This window comes from Anarrhichthys ocellatus, unplaced genomic scaffold (genome assembly GCF_004355925.1).
Source record: "Anarrhichthys ocellatus isolate YVR2014 unplaced genomic scaffold, GSC_Weel_1.0 scaffold27, whole genome shotgun sequence".
NCBI classification, from domain to species: Eukaryota; Metazoa; Chordata; class Actinopteri; order Perciformes; family Anarhichadidae; genus Anarrhichthys; species Anarrhichthys ocellatus.
This window is the reverse complement of record NW_022280057.1, coordinates 3946368-3964595: the sequence shown is the minus strand read 5'-3', so window position 1 is coordinate 3964595 and position 18228 is coordinate 3946368. Positions and strand designations below refer to the sequence as shown.

General features: G+C 42.0%; 1 protein-coding gene across 1 annotated transcript; it reads left to right on the top strand.

Moving 5' to 3' along the window:
- Positions 1-13247: 13247 nt before the first annotated feature.
- rom1b (retinal outer segment membrane protein 1b) lies at positions 13248-18228 on the top strand. Its single transcript, XM_031862810.1, has 5 exons — positions 13248-13983; positions 15025-15267; positions 15736-15923; positions 16428-16674; positions 17122-18228. Exons 1-5 carry the CDS (start codon positions 13834-13836, stop codon positions 17371-17373), a joined length of 1080 nt encoding a protein of 359 aa, XP_031718670.1. The 5' UTR covers positions 13248-13833; the 3' UTR covers positions 17374-18228.

Genomic DNA, 18228 nt, shown 5'->3' with positions numbered 1-18228 from the left:
ATAGCGGTATTTATACTATTTGGGTGATCCGGCTACGGCAAGAGAAGGTATTCATCCATGGAAAAAACTAGTCCCATTTTCACACTGGAAAAACGCTTACGAAAGCTTATTGTGGCTTTAGGTTCGAGTTCAGAACAGAAAGCTGATTAAAATAAATGAGAACACTAGGCTACGCTGGGAAATTAATGATAAATCAGTGATGTAATTTACAGTGAAAAGCACCATGATAGCGAAAAGCCAAAAACAGCTGACGTCACAGGAACGGCTGCGCGGATTAATCTTTACTTGTGTGTAACACGGTCCGACAAACCGGATCAAACTAGAATACGGTTGCATTGCCGGATCTCTTTACCCTTTACTGCAATACGAGGCTACTTGTAATTGACAAACAATAGAAAACAGTCAACTCATCTCTTATAAACTGGATGGCTCGTGTTCAATAACGTGTGTTTCTTTTTGGTAGATTTATTAAATGCCTAAAAGCAGCTGATGCTGGCAGTATTCTTACATCAAATGCATCATGTAGACCCAATTTCACAAGCCTCAACTATGTTAGTTTAGTCTTTAATGTCCAACTTAACTGGAAAGTGAGTGGTGCAGTATCAGTGTTGGTGTTGGCTGTAGAGTGTACGTGATGAAACTAGAAATATCTAGAAACACCCAGTGCCAGAAAAGTGTGTTGCTCTGACAGGGTGGAAAATTACCAGACTGAAAGGCCAAAATGGGAGTTACTTTTTCTCACCAGCAGAGGGTGCATTCCTCTGCATTGTTTACAGTATCCTGGCCTGGACAAGTCTGGACAACCTCCCATATGTAACTTTTCTCTTGATAGCTCATAGTCATTGACAGTGGTGTTGAGATACCAAAGTAATTATATCTTTACTTTCAGATAAACTATTCTTTTTTTAATAAAGAAACCTAAGTTCTCAGATGATAAATTGTCTAAACACAAGCATTCCTTGAATATGCAACTCTTACTTTGCTTGGTAATAAAGTATTATATTCAGGCCAAGCATCCAAACCCTGTGCGTCTGACCACAGTCAATTTGGGATCTTGTCCATCTTTACGTCGGTACTGATAGTAATAGTCATCAACAGAAAATTAACTGGAAATAATCTTATAGCTGATTACTAGTTTAAGTCATGAATTGGGCAAACATTCCCAATTAGGATTAGCTGCTTTTCTTCTCATAGTTAATTAAATATTTTGGGGTTTTAGACTGTTTCAACAAATCCATATTCTAAAAACATTTGACAAGAAAGACAAGATGTGCACCATTTCTTATTTGTGGATGAATGCTCAGTATGAATTCAAATTGTGAGCAGGATCACTCACTGTCATTGATCAGCAATGTGGGGCGTTGTCCTCTGAGTTTCAGTCCCACCCAACCTTAATGAATTGATCTTTGTCATGTTGTTAGACAGGAAATAGTCACACAGATTAGAAAAGGAGGCATCTTCTGTGATGTGATAAACATGACACGCCAGGCTGTTAATGCTATAGGCTCATCAAGACCTTTGTGTGATACTTGCTAATCAAAGTCATTATGAAGGTGTTGCTCTCAATTTGCATTGAGTGACTCTGGTTATTGTGTTAGAAGCCGTGGAGCGTAATCAACAGTAATAATGACTGGGAAGTTTCAGGAAGATGAAAGCTGTATCAGAGGTTGAGTTGTGGAATATTTAGATATTGCACACCAACACAAATCAGGAAAACTGAAACAGTTAATTAACGAAACAACCTGAAAATAAAGAATGTTTGCTAAACCAGGAATTAGACACTTCACAGATCAAAGCGCTTCATCATGTTAAAAAAGTCATATAAAATCTATAGCAGTCTTGCGTCTGGCTTTCCAATATTGACAAGAATAATTTAAAACAACCACAGACCCCAAAAGGGATAGCTTCCACAGTAAACATCGTATAACATAACCTCTGATCGCTGACAAATTTAAACATCCCACGGCATCTATCGTCACCCCTCCTGAATGTGATCACATGGCCTCAGCCAGATGGTAGCAGACCTCTCAAAATCAATGAGGCATGCTGTGGCGGGTTCAATAGCTTTGGTTAATGCTCATCCCTGCTTTTTGTAAATTAATAACAGTAGTGGTGAATACAAACTGAACAAAAAGTGTCGTACGAGATTAAAGAATATAACCACGAAGTGCGAGGCAGCAGAAACATACGTGCAAACCCCACTTCTGCAAGTTATATTAGGGGGTTAAATGAAGCGCGTTATTGATCCTGTTCCACAGGGCTCGGTTCGATTGTCTCTTGTATTTGGACAAAGGGCTTGCTCTTTCAGCTGGTTCAATGAGTGCCCAGCTGTTACATTAGGCGTGATGCGAAATCAAGCCACCAACCAGGAATTCATACATTCCTGCTGACGTGCTGTGATTTCATTATTCTGCAGCCAGTCGCTGAGGAAGTCAAACTTGTTCAGAAACAATCCGACTGCTGGATACTTTGCTGAAACACTTGGATAATTCATCTTTTGTTGAGATGGAAACTTTTTGAGGACTTAAACTTTTTTTGTGGTCAGAAACAGCAGCAGAATATCATCCAGTCTGAAGTGGTGATCTCTGAAGCTGACATTGACAGACAAGTTACAGCCTTATAGAGAAAAAGAAGCTTGAGGAAACAGCTGAGTACAGGGTTTCCCCATCAGTGCCCTTTGTCAACCCAACCAGGACGGCATCAACAGTCTTCCACCAGTGAGGAGACAGGTGATGGAGAAGTTTTTTAAGCCTGTTCACAGCCCCTCTGGCCCGGACGAGATCAAGCCGCGGAAGCACCACCACCATCATCAACTTCCCCTTCAACATGACCCTCAGTCACACAGGTAGGATGCTTCATTCCAGTCTGACAGATTCACATCTACTTCTAATGGGAGAGGCATTTAGAAATAAAATCACATACATCCTGAAATAATTCTTCTTTGTAGAAACTACACATGAAGGCATCTGCATTTTAAAATCAAATATACAGATTCTGGTAAAAGTTTTAAAGTTATATGTGCACCATTGCTATATCATACAAAACAGTTATTGTCAATAATAACATTCCCGTGTCCTTGTGTTGTAGGTACGCAATGTTTGATGAGACAGACAGAAACACAGATGAAAGCCACGGACACCACCGTCACCACCAACATGGTCGCTATCTCCACGACAGCCCTCATCACGACGCCCATCATCGTCATCAAACGCAGCAGTTTTACCACAGCGGAGAGGATAAGATACTGTACAACCACAGCACACCTGTTACTCTCTCTAGGGCCTCTTCCTCCTCCCTCTCGTCATCCTCGTCCTCCTCCTCTTTTTCCTCATGGCACACGGAGGAGAGTTCAAATGATCCGTTCTCTCTCCGTCATGCGGAGCAGCCACTGCACTCCCTGTCCTGCTCCAACATCTCAGATGCGCGCCGGGGTTTCAGGGAGGACGACAGCAGGGCGCCCATCGTCTTTGCCACCATCAAACACGGCGACAACGACCCGGTTTGCAGCGAGATACATGAGAGTGTACAAAAGAGGGGAAAGCGTGGTTTTGCTTCTCTTGACCGAAGTCACAGCAGAAGTGAAGAAGGCCTTCTGCAGAGTAATGAAAGTGATCTTGGAGGAGAACAATCCAGGGTACAACACATCAACCATGGACACCTGTATAAGGCAGCTAGTTTGAACCGTAGCCTGGCTTACAGTGAGGAGGACTTTCTGTTAGGGGTCTCCAGGGGCCCCAAAAGAGCGGTGTCCTCCAGTCAGCTACCCGGCAAAGGCATCCTCAAGAACAAGGAGCCCCACACTGACATTCGCAAGGCTAAGTCGATGGAGGTGCTTTCCCCAAGAGTCCCGAAAGGACAAGATCCCAGTGGACAGAATGGGAAAGGGACCCCTCAGGTAGAGATAGAGCAGGCCAAGGCAAGTTTTGTGCAGGGAAAGTTGCAATTCTCAGCCTTTCTAGATGAGATTACAAAACAGGTCATAAGTCCATCGGCTCTCACCATCTTGGGTGTGAACAATGATAAAAGTACTGGGAAGACCCCTGCCCCAGCTCAATCACCTGGCCCCATCAAGCCTCAGCTCCCACCTAAAAAGCACAGGAAGAGCTCAGGGGAGGGCCCGAGACAGGAGACAGCGGCTCGCAGCAGCCCTCGGAAACAATCAGACTGCTCCCTTCCTGACAAACTGATCTCATACGCAGCGAGGAACCACGACGGTAGCCCCCCGCCTCATTACTACCCCCACTCACCCAGCCGCAATACTCACCATGAGAGCAGCCGTAAAGACAGGAGGCCGTCGCCTACTGGGGGCTCCGTGTCGGGGGACAGATATGGCAGAGGTTGCCCTCACCTCACCGATGGCACCAGCACCAGCCCTGAACCCAGCCAGCCCAAACAACGTCGCCACCGCAAACAGCAGCACACCTCCCACAGTCAATATACACAGCACTTACCTCAGCACCAGCCTCAACAGGTGCACCCTGGCCCCGGGCACCGAGGGCCCGCCGGCTCTCCTCCATCCTCAGCCCAGGGTGTGGGGCCAGGCATCGGATCCGAGTCTTCTTCCACAAAATCTGATTCATCCAGGGTCAGAGACACGGCCTCCACAGCTACCAGCCACAACTCTGAGCAGAGTGGTCGACACCAGTCACAGCATGTGAAACAACACAGGGTGAGTTTACTGTCACAGCTATTTTTAATAAGGTACACTAATATGAGACAGGAGTGAAGGGAGATTTCAAGCCTCAGATCATGAATCTGAAAGTGAAATATCACACGTAACAAACCTTATTTCAGTTTAGAAAAGACAGGAAATATGAATGAAAACTTGTTTTAATTGACAACAGTTAAATGTTTTAAGCACATGCATTCTGCATTCTGTAGAAAATAAGCTTGTTTAGTGACAATCGCCAGGACAGATTTATAAAAACAGTGGATAACATCATGGTTGAAAACATTTGAAACACAAAAGCATAGTGCTGGGTGATATGGCCCAAATCTTTTTTTTTTTCTAGTTATTCAATAAATACATAATCTATGTGAAGTAACCACATGGTTTGTGTAAATGAAATACTTGATAAATGAAAAGTACTATCTATAGTTATAATATAACTTTAGTGCAGAGTTTTCATATACCTATTATCAATTTAGACTAAGTGACTGTGTATCACGATATCCTGATATATGATTTCATAACAATATGATTCCATTGAAAGACGATAAAGTCTAATATTGAATTATCGCCCAGCCCTACATATTCATGTATAGTTAGAGTCTTTAATAAGCTTGTTTCTCCACGAATAGCCTTCAAATGGGGCATTGGTGAGAAAGACATGAATCAAATCGTGTTATAATGTGCCGGCATGAGTCAGACTCCTGAAGAACAAAGACGAATCATGAGTGTAACTGTAAAAGGAGTCAGCGATGAAGCTCCTGAAGGCAACACACTGCACTGAAGGGAGGACAGAACAGAATGAATGTAATGAATACAGTGTTGCTCATCTCTTGCAGAGGCAGTCAGCTGAGTCACAGGCCGTGTGTGTGACGTGTCAAAAACTCCGCATTGCAAGCTGAGTCATTCTTCAGCAATGCAGCAAATGCTATTCCTGTGCTTTTAAGGGAAAACCCATTTAAAGCTACCTGACACCATCATTTGAAGTGGTGTTAGGTTTCAGGGCTCAGCTACTGTATGTTCTGTGATTCGGCTATTTTGGCAGAGAAAGTAACAATCACACATCACACATCCACTGAGACAAACCTTTCACACGAGCAGCCAGCACTAACTATGTAAAATGTGAGAGTGAGTTGGTTGGATAAGTATCACGTTGCTCTTATGTAAGAATCTGTTCAGGCTGGCACTCTCATGTACTGATAAACACACACACAATATTACATAACATTGACTTCTTTTTCCATTTGGTCAGTGTGTATGATTTGGTCTCACTGAGTTTGTCTGGTCAAGTTAAGGTTCAGTCAATTCATGCGTACATGTACATAACCACACACATAGAGGACGGCGAAGTACCAATCGATGCTATTAGAGTCCATTTCCGGGAGCAGGTCTGCCATAACTCAATAATTTATTCAATCTATCATGTCCTCAGTAATGGACTGGTAACCCAGCCTGGGTGTGTCCAGCCTTTTACACAAAGGCATGCTCCAGTAATGTATATAGAAAATAAATGGATGCATTTGATGGCTTTATTCTTACTAAGTATCGTTCTTTATATGCTTTTCATGACAGTACCAACCCCAGAATCAGTCCTGAACTGCTCGGCTTGTTTGTATCTCCCTGCAGATTTAAGGACTTGAATCAGTTTATTTGTACAACTTGCCCATTTTCCTGTTAATGGGAATTTTTAGAAAGTTCCGGATTGCATTCTTGAACGTCGATGCATGTCGTATTTGGACAGTGATATGTTTGGTATTGTTTGGGCTCTACTCCATTATCCACTGTTCTCTCATCCTTCCTCTATTCTTTTTCTAGGATCCACTGTGTGATGTCGACCATTTCCAGTAAGTGTGTAATATACTTTCTGTCTGCTCATTTCACATTTGAGTGCAGCTTTTCACACATTTCTCTCCTCTCTCTGTCTATCTGTCTGATGGGTCAGTGGTTATTGATCACACTAATGAGCATCCACTCTCTCTCCACTCCTGTTTTGACAGTAAGAGTTGTGGTAGTTATGGAACTGATTTATATAACCATCTCTATGTCGTTAGAAATAATATGTGATGGAGAAACCTAAGAAAGATAGGACAAAATAATATAAGCAACAAATGAAAGAGGACTTTTAACATTTAAACTACTAAATCTTAGTTTTTATACCAATTATGCACAATGAATAGAGTCACAAAATGGAGGCATGTGAGAGAAAGCCTCATCTTTAATATTTCTTCAGGTCTTACAGATCTACTGTCTATATTTGTAATATAGCAAAACAGCAAAGGTTTGAAAATATTGTTCCAAAAAGGCATCACCTCTAAATACTCTCTGGGATTATTGACAAAACTCCCTCCCCCATCATTCCTCTGTGTTCAGGGCGCTGCAGGAGGAGAATACAGATCTTCACCAGAACTTACTGCAGACTGTGTTTTGCATTGAGAGCCTGGAGGCGGAGTTGCAGAGGACCAGGGACGAGCTCGGCCATGTCAAGGAGAAATATAAAAGGTTTGGTATCATAAACAGAACAAAGTTCAACACGCATAAATTGATTTACATTGCTTATACCATGTGACTTGTGTGCACTAATAAACATGGAAGATTCTCCCACATGTCGTGTGATGCAGTACATGAAGGACAACATGCGAGTGGAATGGTGTGACGGGTGCACACATATAGTCAATATGTGTGCACCAAAACCCATCAAGTCAACCTATGGCTTCACATAAAAGTTTTATAGATTCATTGATTGATGGAACATACATTCTCCCCTGTGCAGTTCTGCGGGTGTTTTGGTTCTGCAGTGACCTCTTTAGAGACAGGCGGACGCAAGCCATCTGTCATATCCCTTCACATTCACCCTGTCAAGCCTGCATTTATTTCCAAACAACCATTGCTGCCTACCAGGCACATACCACACATCCTGCAACAGACTGGAGCAACTGGAGTGAATGGTGACCTCACACTGGGCTCCAGTTGGGTGTCAGTTGTTACATATTTGTTCAGAGAGTTTGTGGTTGCCAATTGGCCTGAAAAACAACTGTCTTTAACCCTAGATAAAGAATAAATAAATAATGACATGGTGATAGAGCGGTGTGTGTAGCATAAATAATAATGATAATAGGTCTTTTTTCATGGTTGTCATTCCTTCTTGTTTCTTCTATGGTTCTCTGTGTCTTGTAGCCTTCTAGAGACCCACACTGGGACCAAGCAGGCCAATAATCTGCTGGGGGAACACCTGCATATAGCGGTGAGAATGATAAAAGAGGGACCTTATCTGGTACCTGATTTAATGCATTCACGAACCATGAGCTACTTTCATGTAAATCTCACCCGATTGTATGTCTTGGTATGTGTGCGTGTGTGTGTGTGTGTGTGTGTGCAGTCAGAGAGCCTGACGAGTGAAAGGAAGTACCTGCAAAACCGTGTGTCACAGCTGAGCTCAGAGTTGGAGGACGCCCACAGGACTATCGCAGCCATGGAGAACATCAATGTGAGCACAGTGCCGCCTACTGGACATCCATGCACACTTCAGATAGCAGACATTTGACTAAATATATTATTGGGAGGAATCGGTCCTCTACAATCTTTGTTTAGGCAGGTCGTTTCAATATTTTAAGTGTAATATTATGAAACCAGATCCCTCTGTGCCCAATTGTTCACAAAAGAACTGTTTCAAACACGGCTATGTTTGCAATTACATGTGTGCTTAAGCATTTTTCACTGCTCCTCCTTATATCTATGAGAGCCTCACCACATGTTAAATTAAGATGATAAAAATAGCATTCACCATGAAATCAAAATGTCCCTGCTAAGGTGTGTCAAAGCTTGAATGAATTATTAGATGAGCCTTACGAGCACATGGCTATCGTGGCCCAAGGGGTGATGGGGTCCCAAAAATAGAGACTCTATTTCAAGTGCCAGTTTTTAGAGACTAATATTGACATTTCTCATTGGAAAGTCCAAGAGCTCAGTCAAAAGTAAGGATGTCCTAATCACATTCTCTTTTGCTGATGACCCATTAACATTAAGTAACTGCTGAGGGTCACAAGATACATCTGAAGGTTCTTAAGATAATGGAAAGGAAAGAAGGAAAAACTAAATTCTGCCACAAAAATCACAGATTTGTTTTATACTTTTCTCTAATCTTTTAATCTAATCTGTCATTTCTCTATTTGTGTGTTTGAAATACATGAGAAATGTAGTCAAAGGTACAATATCTCCCTTTGAAATTAAGTGGAGTATATAAAGTAGCATTAAATGGAAATACTGAAGTAGAGCACCTCAAATTTGTACTTAAGTACAGCACTTGATTAAAGTACAGCATTATATATGGTTAACCTACAAAATGTTGGACTCTTGTTACATTGACTGAAGTCAGAGTTGATGTTTGTGTGTCTCGCCCTCAGGTCCCGTGCTTGATAAAGGAGTTATTGGAGAAGCACTTCGATTCATCTGAGGCCATTCAGAAGCTTCTGACCACCTCTGCTCCAATCAGCCATTCTGCCACCTCCTCTGAAGCAGACGGCCAAACCCACGCGCCTAAAGTGGAAGAAGCTTCACATGAATGGGTGACGAGATCAGAGGCAGGTCCACAGAGGGTCACAGCCTTCATACCATTTAAGCAGGTGGTGCCAACGACAGGATCTGAAGGCAGTCTCTCTGGTCAGCATGAATCCAGGCACAGCCCACCTTTCTCTGTATCTGACATCAGCACTGCTATCTATGAGAAAATGGCTGCCAGTTATGCTGCCAGACCAAAACCTGTCTATCCCCAAAGCCAACAGCAGCCTCCCCCGGGCACCAACCACGCTGACAACCTCCAGCAGGCCCATGTGTGCGGTGACAGCTGGGGTGGGAATCGCGGGGTAAAGGTAACGGTTTTGGAGCAGGATGTTGTGGAAACAACCTCCATGTCCGCCCAACAGATCCTGGATGATTTCCTGCAGCAGCTGCAGCCCTATAAGGAGGCGAGTGGAGGGAAGGGGCAGCAGGGTGTGCAGGAGTGGGCGGGAGGAGCGGAACAAACAGGCAAAGTGGCAGATTGAAAATGCCATCCAACAACATGGCAGAATGAATGTTTATTCTCATCTTATTGCATTGAAATGTGTTTTTATTCATATAAGCCAGATGTATTGTATATATATCTCCAAAATACCAGACAATCAGTTTTTTGGGGGGTTGTATATAATATTTAGACTTTTAGGTGTACTGTTAAGGATTTTATAAACCACAGTCCACAGAGGAAAAGGAAGGAAATTCTTTAATATTTAAAAATAAGAATTGCCAACATTGGAAGTACAATATTTCCACACACAAAAAGATCTGTACTTTCACTCTAAGTGAAAAAAATAGTAACAAACCAATTAAATACCAAAATATATGTATAAATATATGTATATATATGTAATAAAGAAGAGAAATACAGTTATAGGGAGCTATTTCCAAGTATGTAATATAAATATATTTCCATTTAAGTGGTAACTTTAATTATATGTAATTTAGTGTCTTCCCTGACTCTGCTGACCTGTAATTTCTTGCCAATTTAACAGAGAACATGTCAATCACATAACAATTCGCCAGCATACAACGTCTTCAGTGTTACTGCTGAGTATCAAAATGGCCTCCGTGCTTTCACAGGAGCCAGTGTGAAGAGACACAATGACAAAAATAACTCATGCAGTGTTATCTATGATTTTAAACATTGAGATGATGTGAAGAATTGCCTTTTAAAATGATTTATTTTAAGATAAATGCTGAATATTTTTAGATAGAATCAGCTCTTCACCTCAGGAGTGGGCTCAACAGCTACAGCTGACCTATTGGTACAAAGAAAGACCAGGTTTTTAAAAGTCATCGGTTTTATAAACATTTGAATTAATGTGAGATAGTGTTGCTATCGATTGATATAACTTAAAAAATGACAGAGAATGATAATAAATCCAGCACAAGCATCTCCTGCTGAGAGAGACCCACTCTCTTGGAGAAACGCATCTGCTTTATTCTGTTTTCAGCAGATGACATAAATAGTCTTCTTTCAACAACAGCCTGTTGTACCATTAATTACAATTATTCTATTTTTTACTTGTTAATATTTATTTAACCAGGTTGTACATGCAGAGACTTGTGTAAATATTCATTCACTCTTCGTATGTGTACATAAAATACATGAACCTTGGTGGCCCTTCCGTTCTAAAATGATATTGGTCGATGTTTAAAGCTGCTGTAGTGAGAAGAACAAAAATATAAAAAGTATTGTGACGATGTAGATTGGACAGAGTGCAGCAGCAACATATTAATGTTATTCTAATCTCTACAGCCCCCATCTCTCATTAGTGTACACTTTACCCTCGTAATTATGCAATTATGAATACTGCTAGTCTATTCAAAATGTAACTGTGTCATGACAGTTGTTCTTCCAATAAAGATAATCGTCTTAAATGAATGCAACATCTCAGATTACAGCTCATTATTCATCATTTCTGGTTCTCTCTCTTCTTGTTAATTATGCACATCATTTGGAGTAATCCCTCTTTATATAACATAGAGACAGCTTGGCTCTTCTTAGACCCTTAACATTAGCTGTACTGCACATGTTACATGCTTGGTGATGTGGTGGCTAGCCCAGGGTTCGATTCCCAGGCAAGACGGGCCTTCTGTGTGGAGTCTGCATGTTGTCAGCGTGGGTTCTCTCCGGGTTCCTCCCACAGTCCAAAGACATGCAGCTTTGGTTAATTGAAGACTCTAAATGGCCTGTAGGTGTGAATGTTTGTTTCTATCTTTGTGTCAGCACAAAGTTTGCCGACCTGTCCAGGGTGTACCCTGCCTTCGCCCAATGTCATCTGAACAGGACAAGTGGTTATAGATAATGGATGTTAAAATGTGTTTTTCTCTAACCAACATGTTGGATGGACTGACCGACTGACCAACATCGACATCTCTGTTGCTAGAGGGCTGAGCAGGTTTACTCATTATGTCAATGTGAGCGAGTCACCATCAACCTCACAATTTAAAGACATCACTGGAGATGTTATTAATAGAAAAGTGGGAAAAGGAAATCAATGGATAATACATTGATATGAGGTGAGGGTTTGATTGAGTTTTGTGTTTGGTTTGTTGGGGGAGCTGGGGACACACGACTGGCTTCAACATGACTACAGCTCTGACTCAAGCTGTCATAAATATTCATAACAACAGTTTAATCCTATTGATCCAGCACCATCAACCTCCCTTCCTATTGCACATTATACATAATCCCATACTAGCACAAGTCTCTTCTCCAAAGTACTCTCTGTCTCTGTTATCATCCTCCACAAAATCCTTGAGATCATTTTGGGGACAAAAGTCACTTCATTTCAGTCGATAAATTGGTGCACCATCAGTGGATATTGTGGGCTTTCTCTTTTTGTCATAAGTTCACACAGTCGTATACAGTTGGGTGTTGTGTTATTGTGATGCCACATCTTAAATACTCCAAGTAGGTTTTCAGTTTTATAAATTTGGAACAGGCTCATTTGTTTTGAATGGATTTGGGTTGAGGTCTGCTAGTTGGGTGAAGGAGTTCGTCAAAGGAAACATAATTGTTTTGTGGGATATAAACAACACAACATAAGTACAGAAAACAGGTCACAGACATCACCAATGCAATTCCAAAATGACTCATTGTCTATGACTTGTTAGCAGCTCCACCAAACTTTTACACAGTTTTATCTAAAAAACTGTTCGAGGCAGAATGAGGCAAAATTAAACAGAAAAAAACAAACAGAACTTTTGTTTTCTTCTTTGTTCTCTCATTAACTATATCGTGACCCCTCAGAATGATCTTGTGTACCTTTAGAGGAACCTGATCCCCAGGCTGGGAACCACTAAACTACCAAACTGTGTATAATAAAGTATAGCCCCACCTCGACCTGCTACAACAGTAAAATGCTGCCTACTGATGCAAGAGTATTCACAATCTAATAATGTCATAAATAATTTATATCAGTTAGAGACCATTTTTCTGCAGAATAAGTACTTTTACTTTTGATACTTTAAATACCTTTAGCTATTAATACCTCTTTTACTTAAGTAGGATTTTGATTTACTTGAAGTAATGTTACACTGTTGTATTGGTACTTTTACTTAAGTAAATGATCTGATTACTTCTTTTGTTAGTATTTTAAGTCAAATCTGGAACCTTTTGGGCGTGTTTCAAGTCTTCCTCTCTTATATTACTGCGTATCTTTTCCTTATTACACAATAAAAACATTTATTGCTGCTAAATTAGATTGACTTTATCTTTACTTATTTCCCACACTCCAACAATCTAATGATGTTGCTCCCATTTAGCCTCAGCTAACTGCGTCTATGTATCTACTCTGTCTCCGAGGCGTCCATAGTGTCCAGCCTGTGCTGATGGGTTTCAGGTAAGTCCACCTGTCATCATAGTCCAGTAGTCCCTCCCATACTATGGGTCTATCAGAACAAGTTTGCTGATCACACACTGGCCTGCTTTCCCATTGGCCTCTGGACTTTAATAGGATCCCATGGACTCTGTTGGGGGGATTACGGCTCCAAACTCTCGACTTTGGCCAGTCTCTGTGTCCTCCAACCATGGGAACAGTGGTTTAGGGGGTCACCGCACATGCACAGACCCAGACCCAGAGGGGCACCATCAAAAGACAACATCACGTCAAGAGAAAGGAATCACCTTGAAGGGGGGCAACGGCAGTGTGATCAATCAACTTTAGGGGAAATCATCATCTCTGGAAAAAGGAATACCTCTTATCTTCCATAATTCATGATTTAACTATTATCTGACATTTTCCATGGTATTGCTTCACTGATTTGGATTATAAAATATCTTTTTCGGACAATTTCAGCATCCAAGTGAAAGCTTTTGGATTATCCTCTGAGGTCTACTGTGTCCTTTACCATCTGAGGGATCTACCTGCTTATCCCCTCCACCCGGAACAACTTAGATGAGCTCAACCTGCTAATAACTCACCAAACAACAAGTGCAAGGCCTGCAGTGACCCCTGTGTTTCTGCAACACTCTCTTGTGTCCTCTTTACATGCAGCTGGCCTCCTCTGGATTGACACTCAATTTTTGACCAGAATTGACTGAACTCTTCCTCTCTTTCTCCTCTTCTCGTCTCTTCTTTACATTGATCGGTGCATGGTAGTGAGCCATGGTGCTGCTGAAGATAAAGTTCACCCAGCAGCGGCGGGTGCATCTGGCCCAGGGCCTGTGGCTGCTCTCCTGGATGGCAGTGTTGTGGGGGGGCGTCATCTTTTGTCTGGGGGTTTACCTTAAGACAGAGTTGCTCCGTAGGGCCGAGGTAGAGAGAGGGAAATACACTCATATGCACACAGATGATTGCAATGTCAACTAAAAAACCAAGCTTGAAAAACACTGGATTGAATTAATTTAAAGTTACACAAACATAGGTTTATATGCTCAGACTTTTGCCTTTTCATTGTGGTTGTTTACTGAGTCTGCTGTGCTGCCGCTTATCAGTGACTTTTATTTAAATTTAGCTCTTCAGTTTAATCCACAAATACAAACACGCAGCACACACAATACCAGTGTAAACATGCACACAGTGACACTCAGGCACAGTCATGCATGTTAAGTCATGAGGACATTGTGTATTCAAACGCTATCAAAATCGACATTTGTTTCCAAAGTCATTGACGTTTAATGTGTATTGAATTTAGGTAGCGTGACCAGCAGGTGAAGGTCATGGCCTCCACCAGCTGTCTGTCATAGTGCTGGATTGATCACTGATTGATTCGGATAGGTTGCATGCAGTGATATCCAGTGGGCTGCACAGGAAACCTGCAGGCCATGAACACACGCCTTCAGATAGTTATTGATCTCCAACAAGAGATTCCATAATCTCTTGGTTGTGTAACAAAGAAAAATATATAATTTAGACAGTGCATTTTGCACTTTACTACAGATCATTGACAAACCTGATTATTCCACAGCCAGAGGCTGATGTTATTGTCCTGAACTGGATAGATATTACAGAATGATTATTGTTACAGAATGAGATTTTTAATAATCTTAAAACAACAATGGGGCCGAGGCACTATATGGCTGACAGGCTATTGAAAACTCAGCCAATAATAAACTCTATAATTGGCTTTTGCTGTAACAAGGGCAATTAATTAAATTTGTCATCATATTGCCATAGTAGCCTTTGCATCAAGTATATCAGCAGCTAATTGAAGCTCTTGGCTGAATAGATAAGGCTAATTGAATGCAGGATTATTACCTGTTAAAGTATTTAGAGAGGAAATGACAAAAGTGACCTGCAGTTGGCTGCTGCTCTTGTGGTTAGAATTGTCTTTGACTGTGCTTTTGCTTTCTTGAGGTGATGGACAACACAGAGATCCACGTGGTTCCCAACATCCTGATGATGGTGGGCCTGGCCTCCATCTGCACCAACTGGGTAGCTAGTCGTGTGTGTCAGGACTCCATGGACCCGACTCGCTTCCCCCGTTGGAAAGTTCCCCTGCTGGCTTGGTTTGCTGTATCTGCAGTGCTCTGTTGTCTTCTCATTGCTGTAGTTGTGCTCAGCTACGCCCTGCAGGGAAGCCTGGAGGAGTCCCTGAAGGTGGGGTCACTATAATGATTGTGACAATTCAAGAGGTGGAGGAGGTGTCACTAGATGTCTGTCCCATAACAAGATGGTGTTTTCTGATCCTCAAGCAAAACACAAAATGAAACCTGCTCCCCCTGAGCTGCAGTGAATGAGAGAGACAGCAACCTATCTAAAATAAAAGATGAAAATGAAAGTGTCTCAGACGAAGATAAAAAAAACAGAACAGAACCAAACAGTGTGCATTTATCAGTATAACAGAAAACATTCACCATTGTCTGGTCATTTTAAATTTATATAATAAATATAATTTATAAAATATAGTGAAGAATTAAAGCTCTCACCCTTGTTTAATGTCTGTTTTCGACAGATATAAACAGAAAGCAGCGTCATCTTTGACATACAGTACAGTAAAACCATTGTTGAAAACATCTAATAAAGCACACACTTCTATCTTTTTTTCTCCTCTCGCTCCACTGTCAGGTCGGCCTGAGGAATGGCATTCGGTTCTACAAGGACACAGACGTGCCAGGCCGCTGTTTTCAGAAAGAAACCATTGATCGTCTGCAGATGGAGTTTCTCTGTTGTGGAAACGACAACTTCAAGGATTGGTTTGAAGTTCAGTGGGTCAGCAACAGATACTTGGACTTCACCTCCAAGGACGTCAAGGAGTGAGTGAATGACAATACAGGGAACAGCAAGTTATGAGATGCAGGGTGGTGGCAGGATGGAAGAAAAGAAATTGGACTGATGAGGGGTTTGCAGGAAAGAGAAGAGAAACCTAGATAAATGACAGATAACTAGACTTCACATCCAAAAAGGTCACAGAATAATATAGAGGGGATGGAGGGAGAAAGAGAATGATTTTAAAGTAGAGGAAGAGTGTAATAAAAATAGATCTGGCCTTTACTTTGGAAGAGAATGACAGAAATGGATGGAAAGGTTGGTCATGAAGCAAGCAAAGAAAGGTTGGTCAAAGATGAAATGAGTGAAAAGGAATGAGTGAGCAGAAAGGTTAAGACGTGATGACACTTGAAGAGATGAGCTGCTCATTTCTCACTAATGCTAAGTGTGTATTGAGCTAAAAGTCAGGCCTTAAAGTTCCCTTTCCTCTTACTCTTCCAATCTGTTTCCATTATCTATCTTCTCAATGTCACTCCCTCCTCTGTCTCCAGTCGAATCCGGAGTAACGTGGACGGCCGTTACCTGTTGGATGGTGTTCCTTTCAGCTGCTGTAACCCCACCTCCCCTCGCCCCTGCCTGCGGTACCACCTGACAGATAACAACGCCCACTTCAGCTACGATTACCAATCAGAGGAACTCAACCTGTACAGCCGCGGCTGCAGGCAGGCACTGACCGACTACTACATGGAGCTGATGAACTCAACTGGTCCTGGTGTGGTGTCAGTCATCTTCATACAGGTGAGCTGCATGACGGCATGAACATAAACACACACAGTTATTCTGTCATTTGTGGTAAAGTCACAGAGTGTTCATTTATCTGTCGCAGTGTGGGCCAAATACCAGTATTGACAGCACACTCTCAAACAAGACCTCCAGCTGGAGCAGGACACTCATGCACATGTTTAACAGTGCATCATCACACACCGCCTACAGCTAAACAAACAATCCATTCTTTTAAATGCAGAGGCTCAGCATGGTGTTTTTTCTAGTGGTCCATGATGGCAACAGATGGCTGCCATGCCAAGAGTTAATGAGGCCTCAAGCTGAGTTGTGGTTAATGTCTGATTTTCAAGCAATATATACTGTATAGCCAAAAGACCGAACAAAAGGGGGAAGAGGATGACCAGTTGACCTTCTCATTAGGTGACAATTACCAAATGAGATTCATTGCTTCTTTCTGTCCAGCTGTCAGTGCTTCTGAGCCTGCGGTACCTGCAGACGGCTGTGGAAACAGCCATGGTTCTGGAGGACCCAGAGGGCGACAGCGAGGGTTATCTCCTGGAGAAGGGTGTGAAAGAAACCATTGAGGACCTCAAAACCAATGCCCTCACTATCCTAAAGTTTGGGCAGGTTGACCCCAACGCCGCCGAGGGGTCTTCTGAGGCTGCAGACGTCGAGAAAGAAGCGAAGGATGCGCCCCCTACTCCTGCCAGTTAGAGGGGAACAAATGTTGAGCTGAGGGGGAAGGGATAGTTTCTTGGTTGTGTGAATTGGCAGGTGGCAGGTAAAACACCTTCACCACAACTCCCTCGCACATGGCCAAAACAAGGCAACAAACAGGGAATCTTATCAGGCCAACCAAAACACCTCCTCTGTGAAGGACCTCATGTGTAACCATCAGAGAACCTGGCGAGGAGATGTGTAGTACTTTTTGTTGTAACTAGAAGAGAGTGCATTCAGTTTAAAGGGGTGTAGCATTCACACACACACAATGAGACATATTTAACACGTTTTGACATTTGGCTCAAAACTGGAAAAGCCATCACATGATGCTGAAATTCATCCCATGAGCACTGTATTATTCGTCTCACGGCTGTAGAGTTATTAAACTGCAATGAAATGCTTAAGAACCTGTTAAAATGGCACATGAATTATATGCTAAAGGTAGAAGTTTTTGTCTGCTTTGTAGTGTTGGCTTCCATTTGTACAATAAGTAATATAATAGAGGAGCAAATTTCCCAGAGTATGGGTTATCTGAGTTCAGTCAGGAGAGTTGGATTAAGTGTGTGTATGTGTGTGCGTGAGTGTGGTGCCCTATATGAAGCTGTCATCTTGTCTATTCTGGCAGCTCAGAAACAATCTGATAATCCTGATGTGGTTAATCCCAGAACTGCTGCACAAGCAGTATCAGCACACACGCCGTCATTCAGGGACAGACAAAGCACACTGATACAAGATGTTGGAAGTTATTTTGTAAAGCAAAACATTTTTTCGAATGCTTTTTATTTGCAAAGAATATAGCATTGAGATATTTCCTACCTATCCACTGTGTGCTCATTCTTCTTAAATAAA

What these genes read in the sequence shown, in the direction of transcription:
- rom1b (XM_031862810.1), top strand. Translation starts at nt 13,834, where the DNA reads ATGGTGCTGCTGAAGATAAAGTTCACCCAGCAGCGGCGGGTGCATCTG. An exon ending in GCCTGGAGGAGTCCCTGAAG is followed by an intron (nt 15,268 to 15,735) that starts GTGGGGTCACTA and finishes CTCCACTGTCAG; the next exon opens with GTCGGCCTGAGGAATGGCAT. An exon ending in TGTCAGTCATCTTCATACAG is followed by an intron (nt 16,675 to 17,121) that starts GTGAGCTGCATG and finishes CTTTCTGTCCAG; the next exon opens with CTGTCAGTGCTTCTGAGCCT.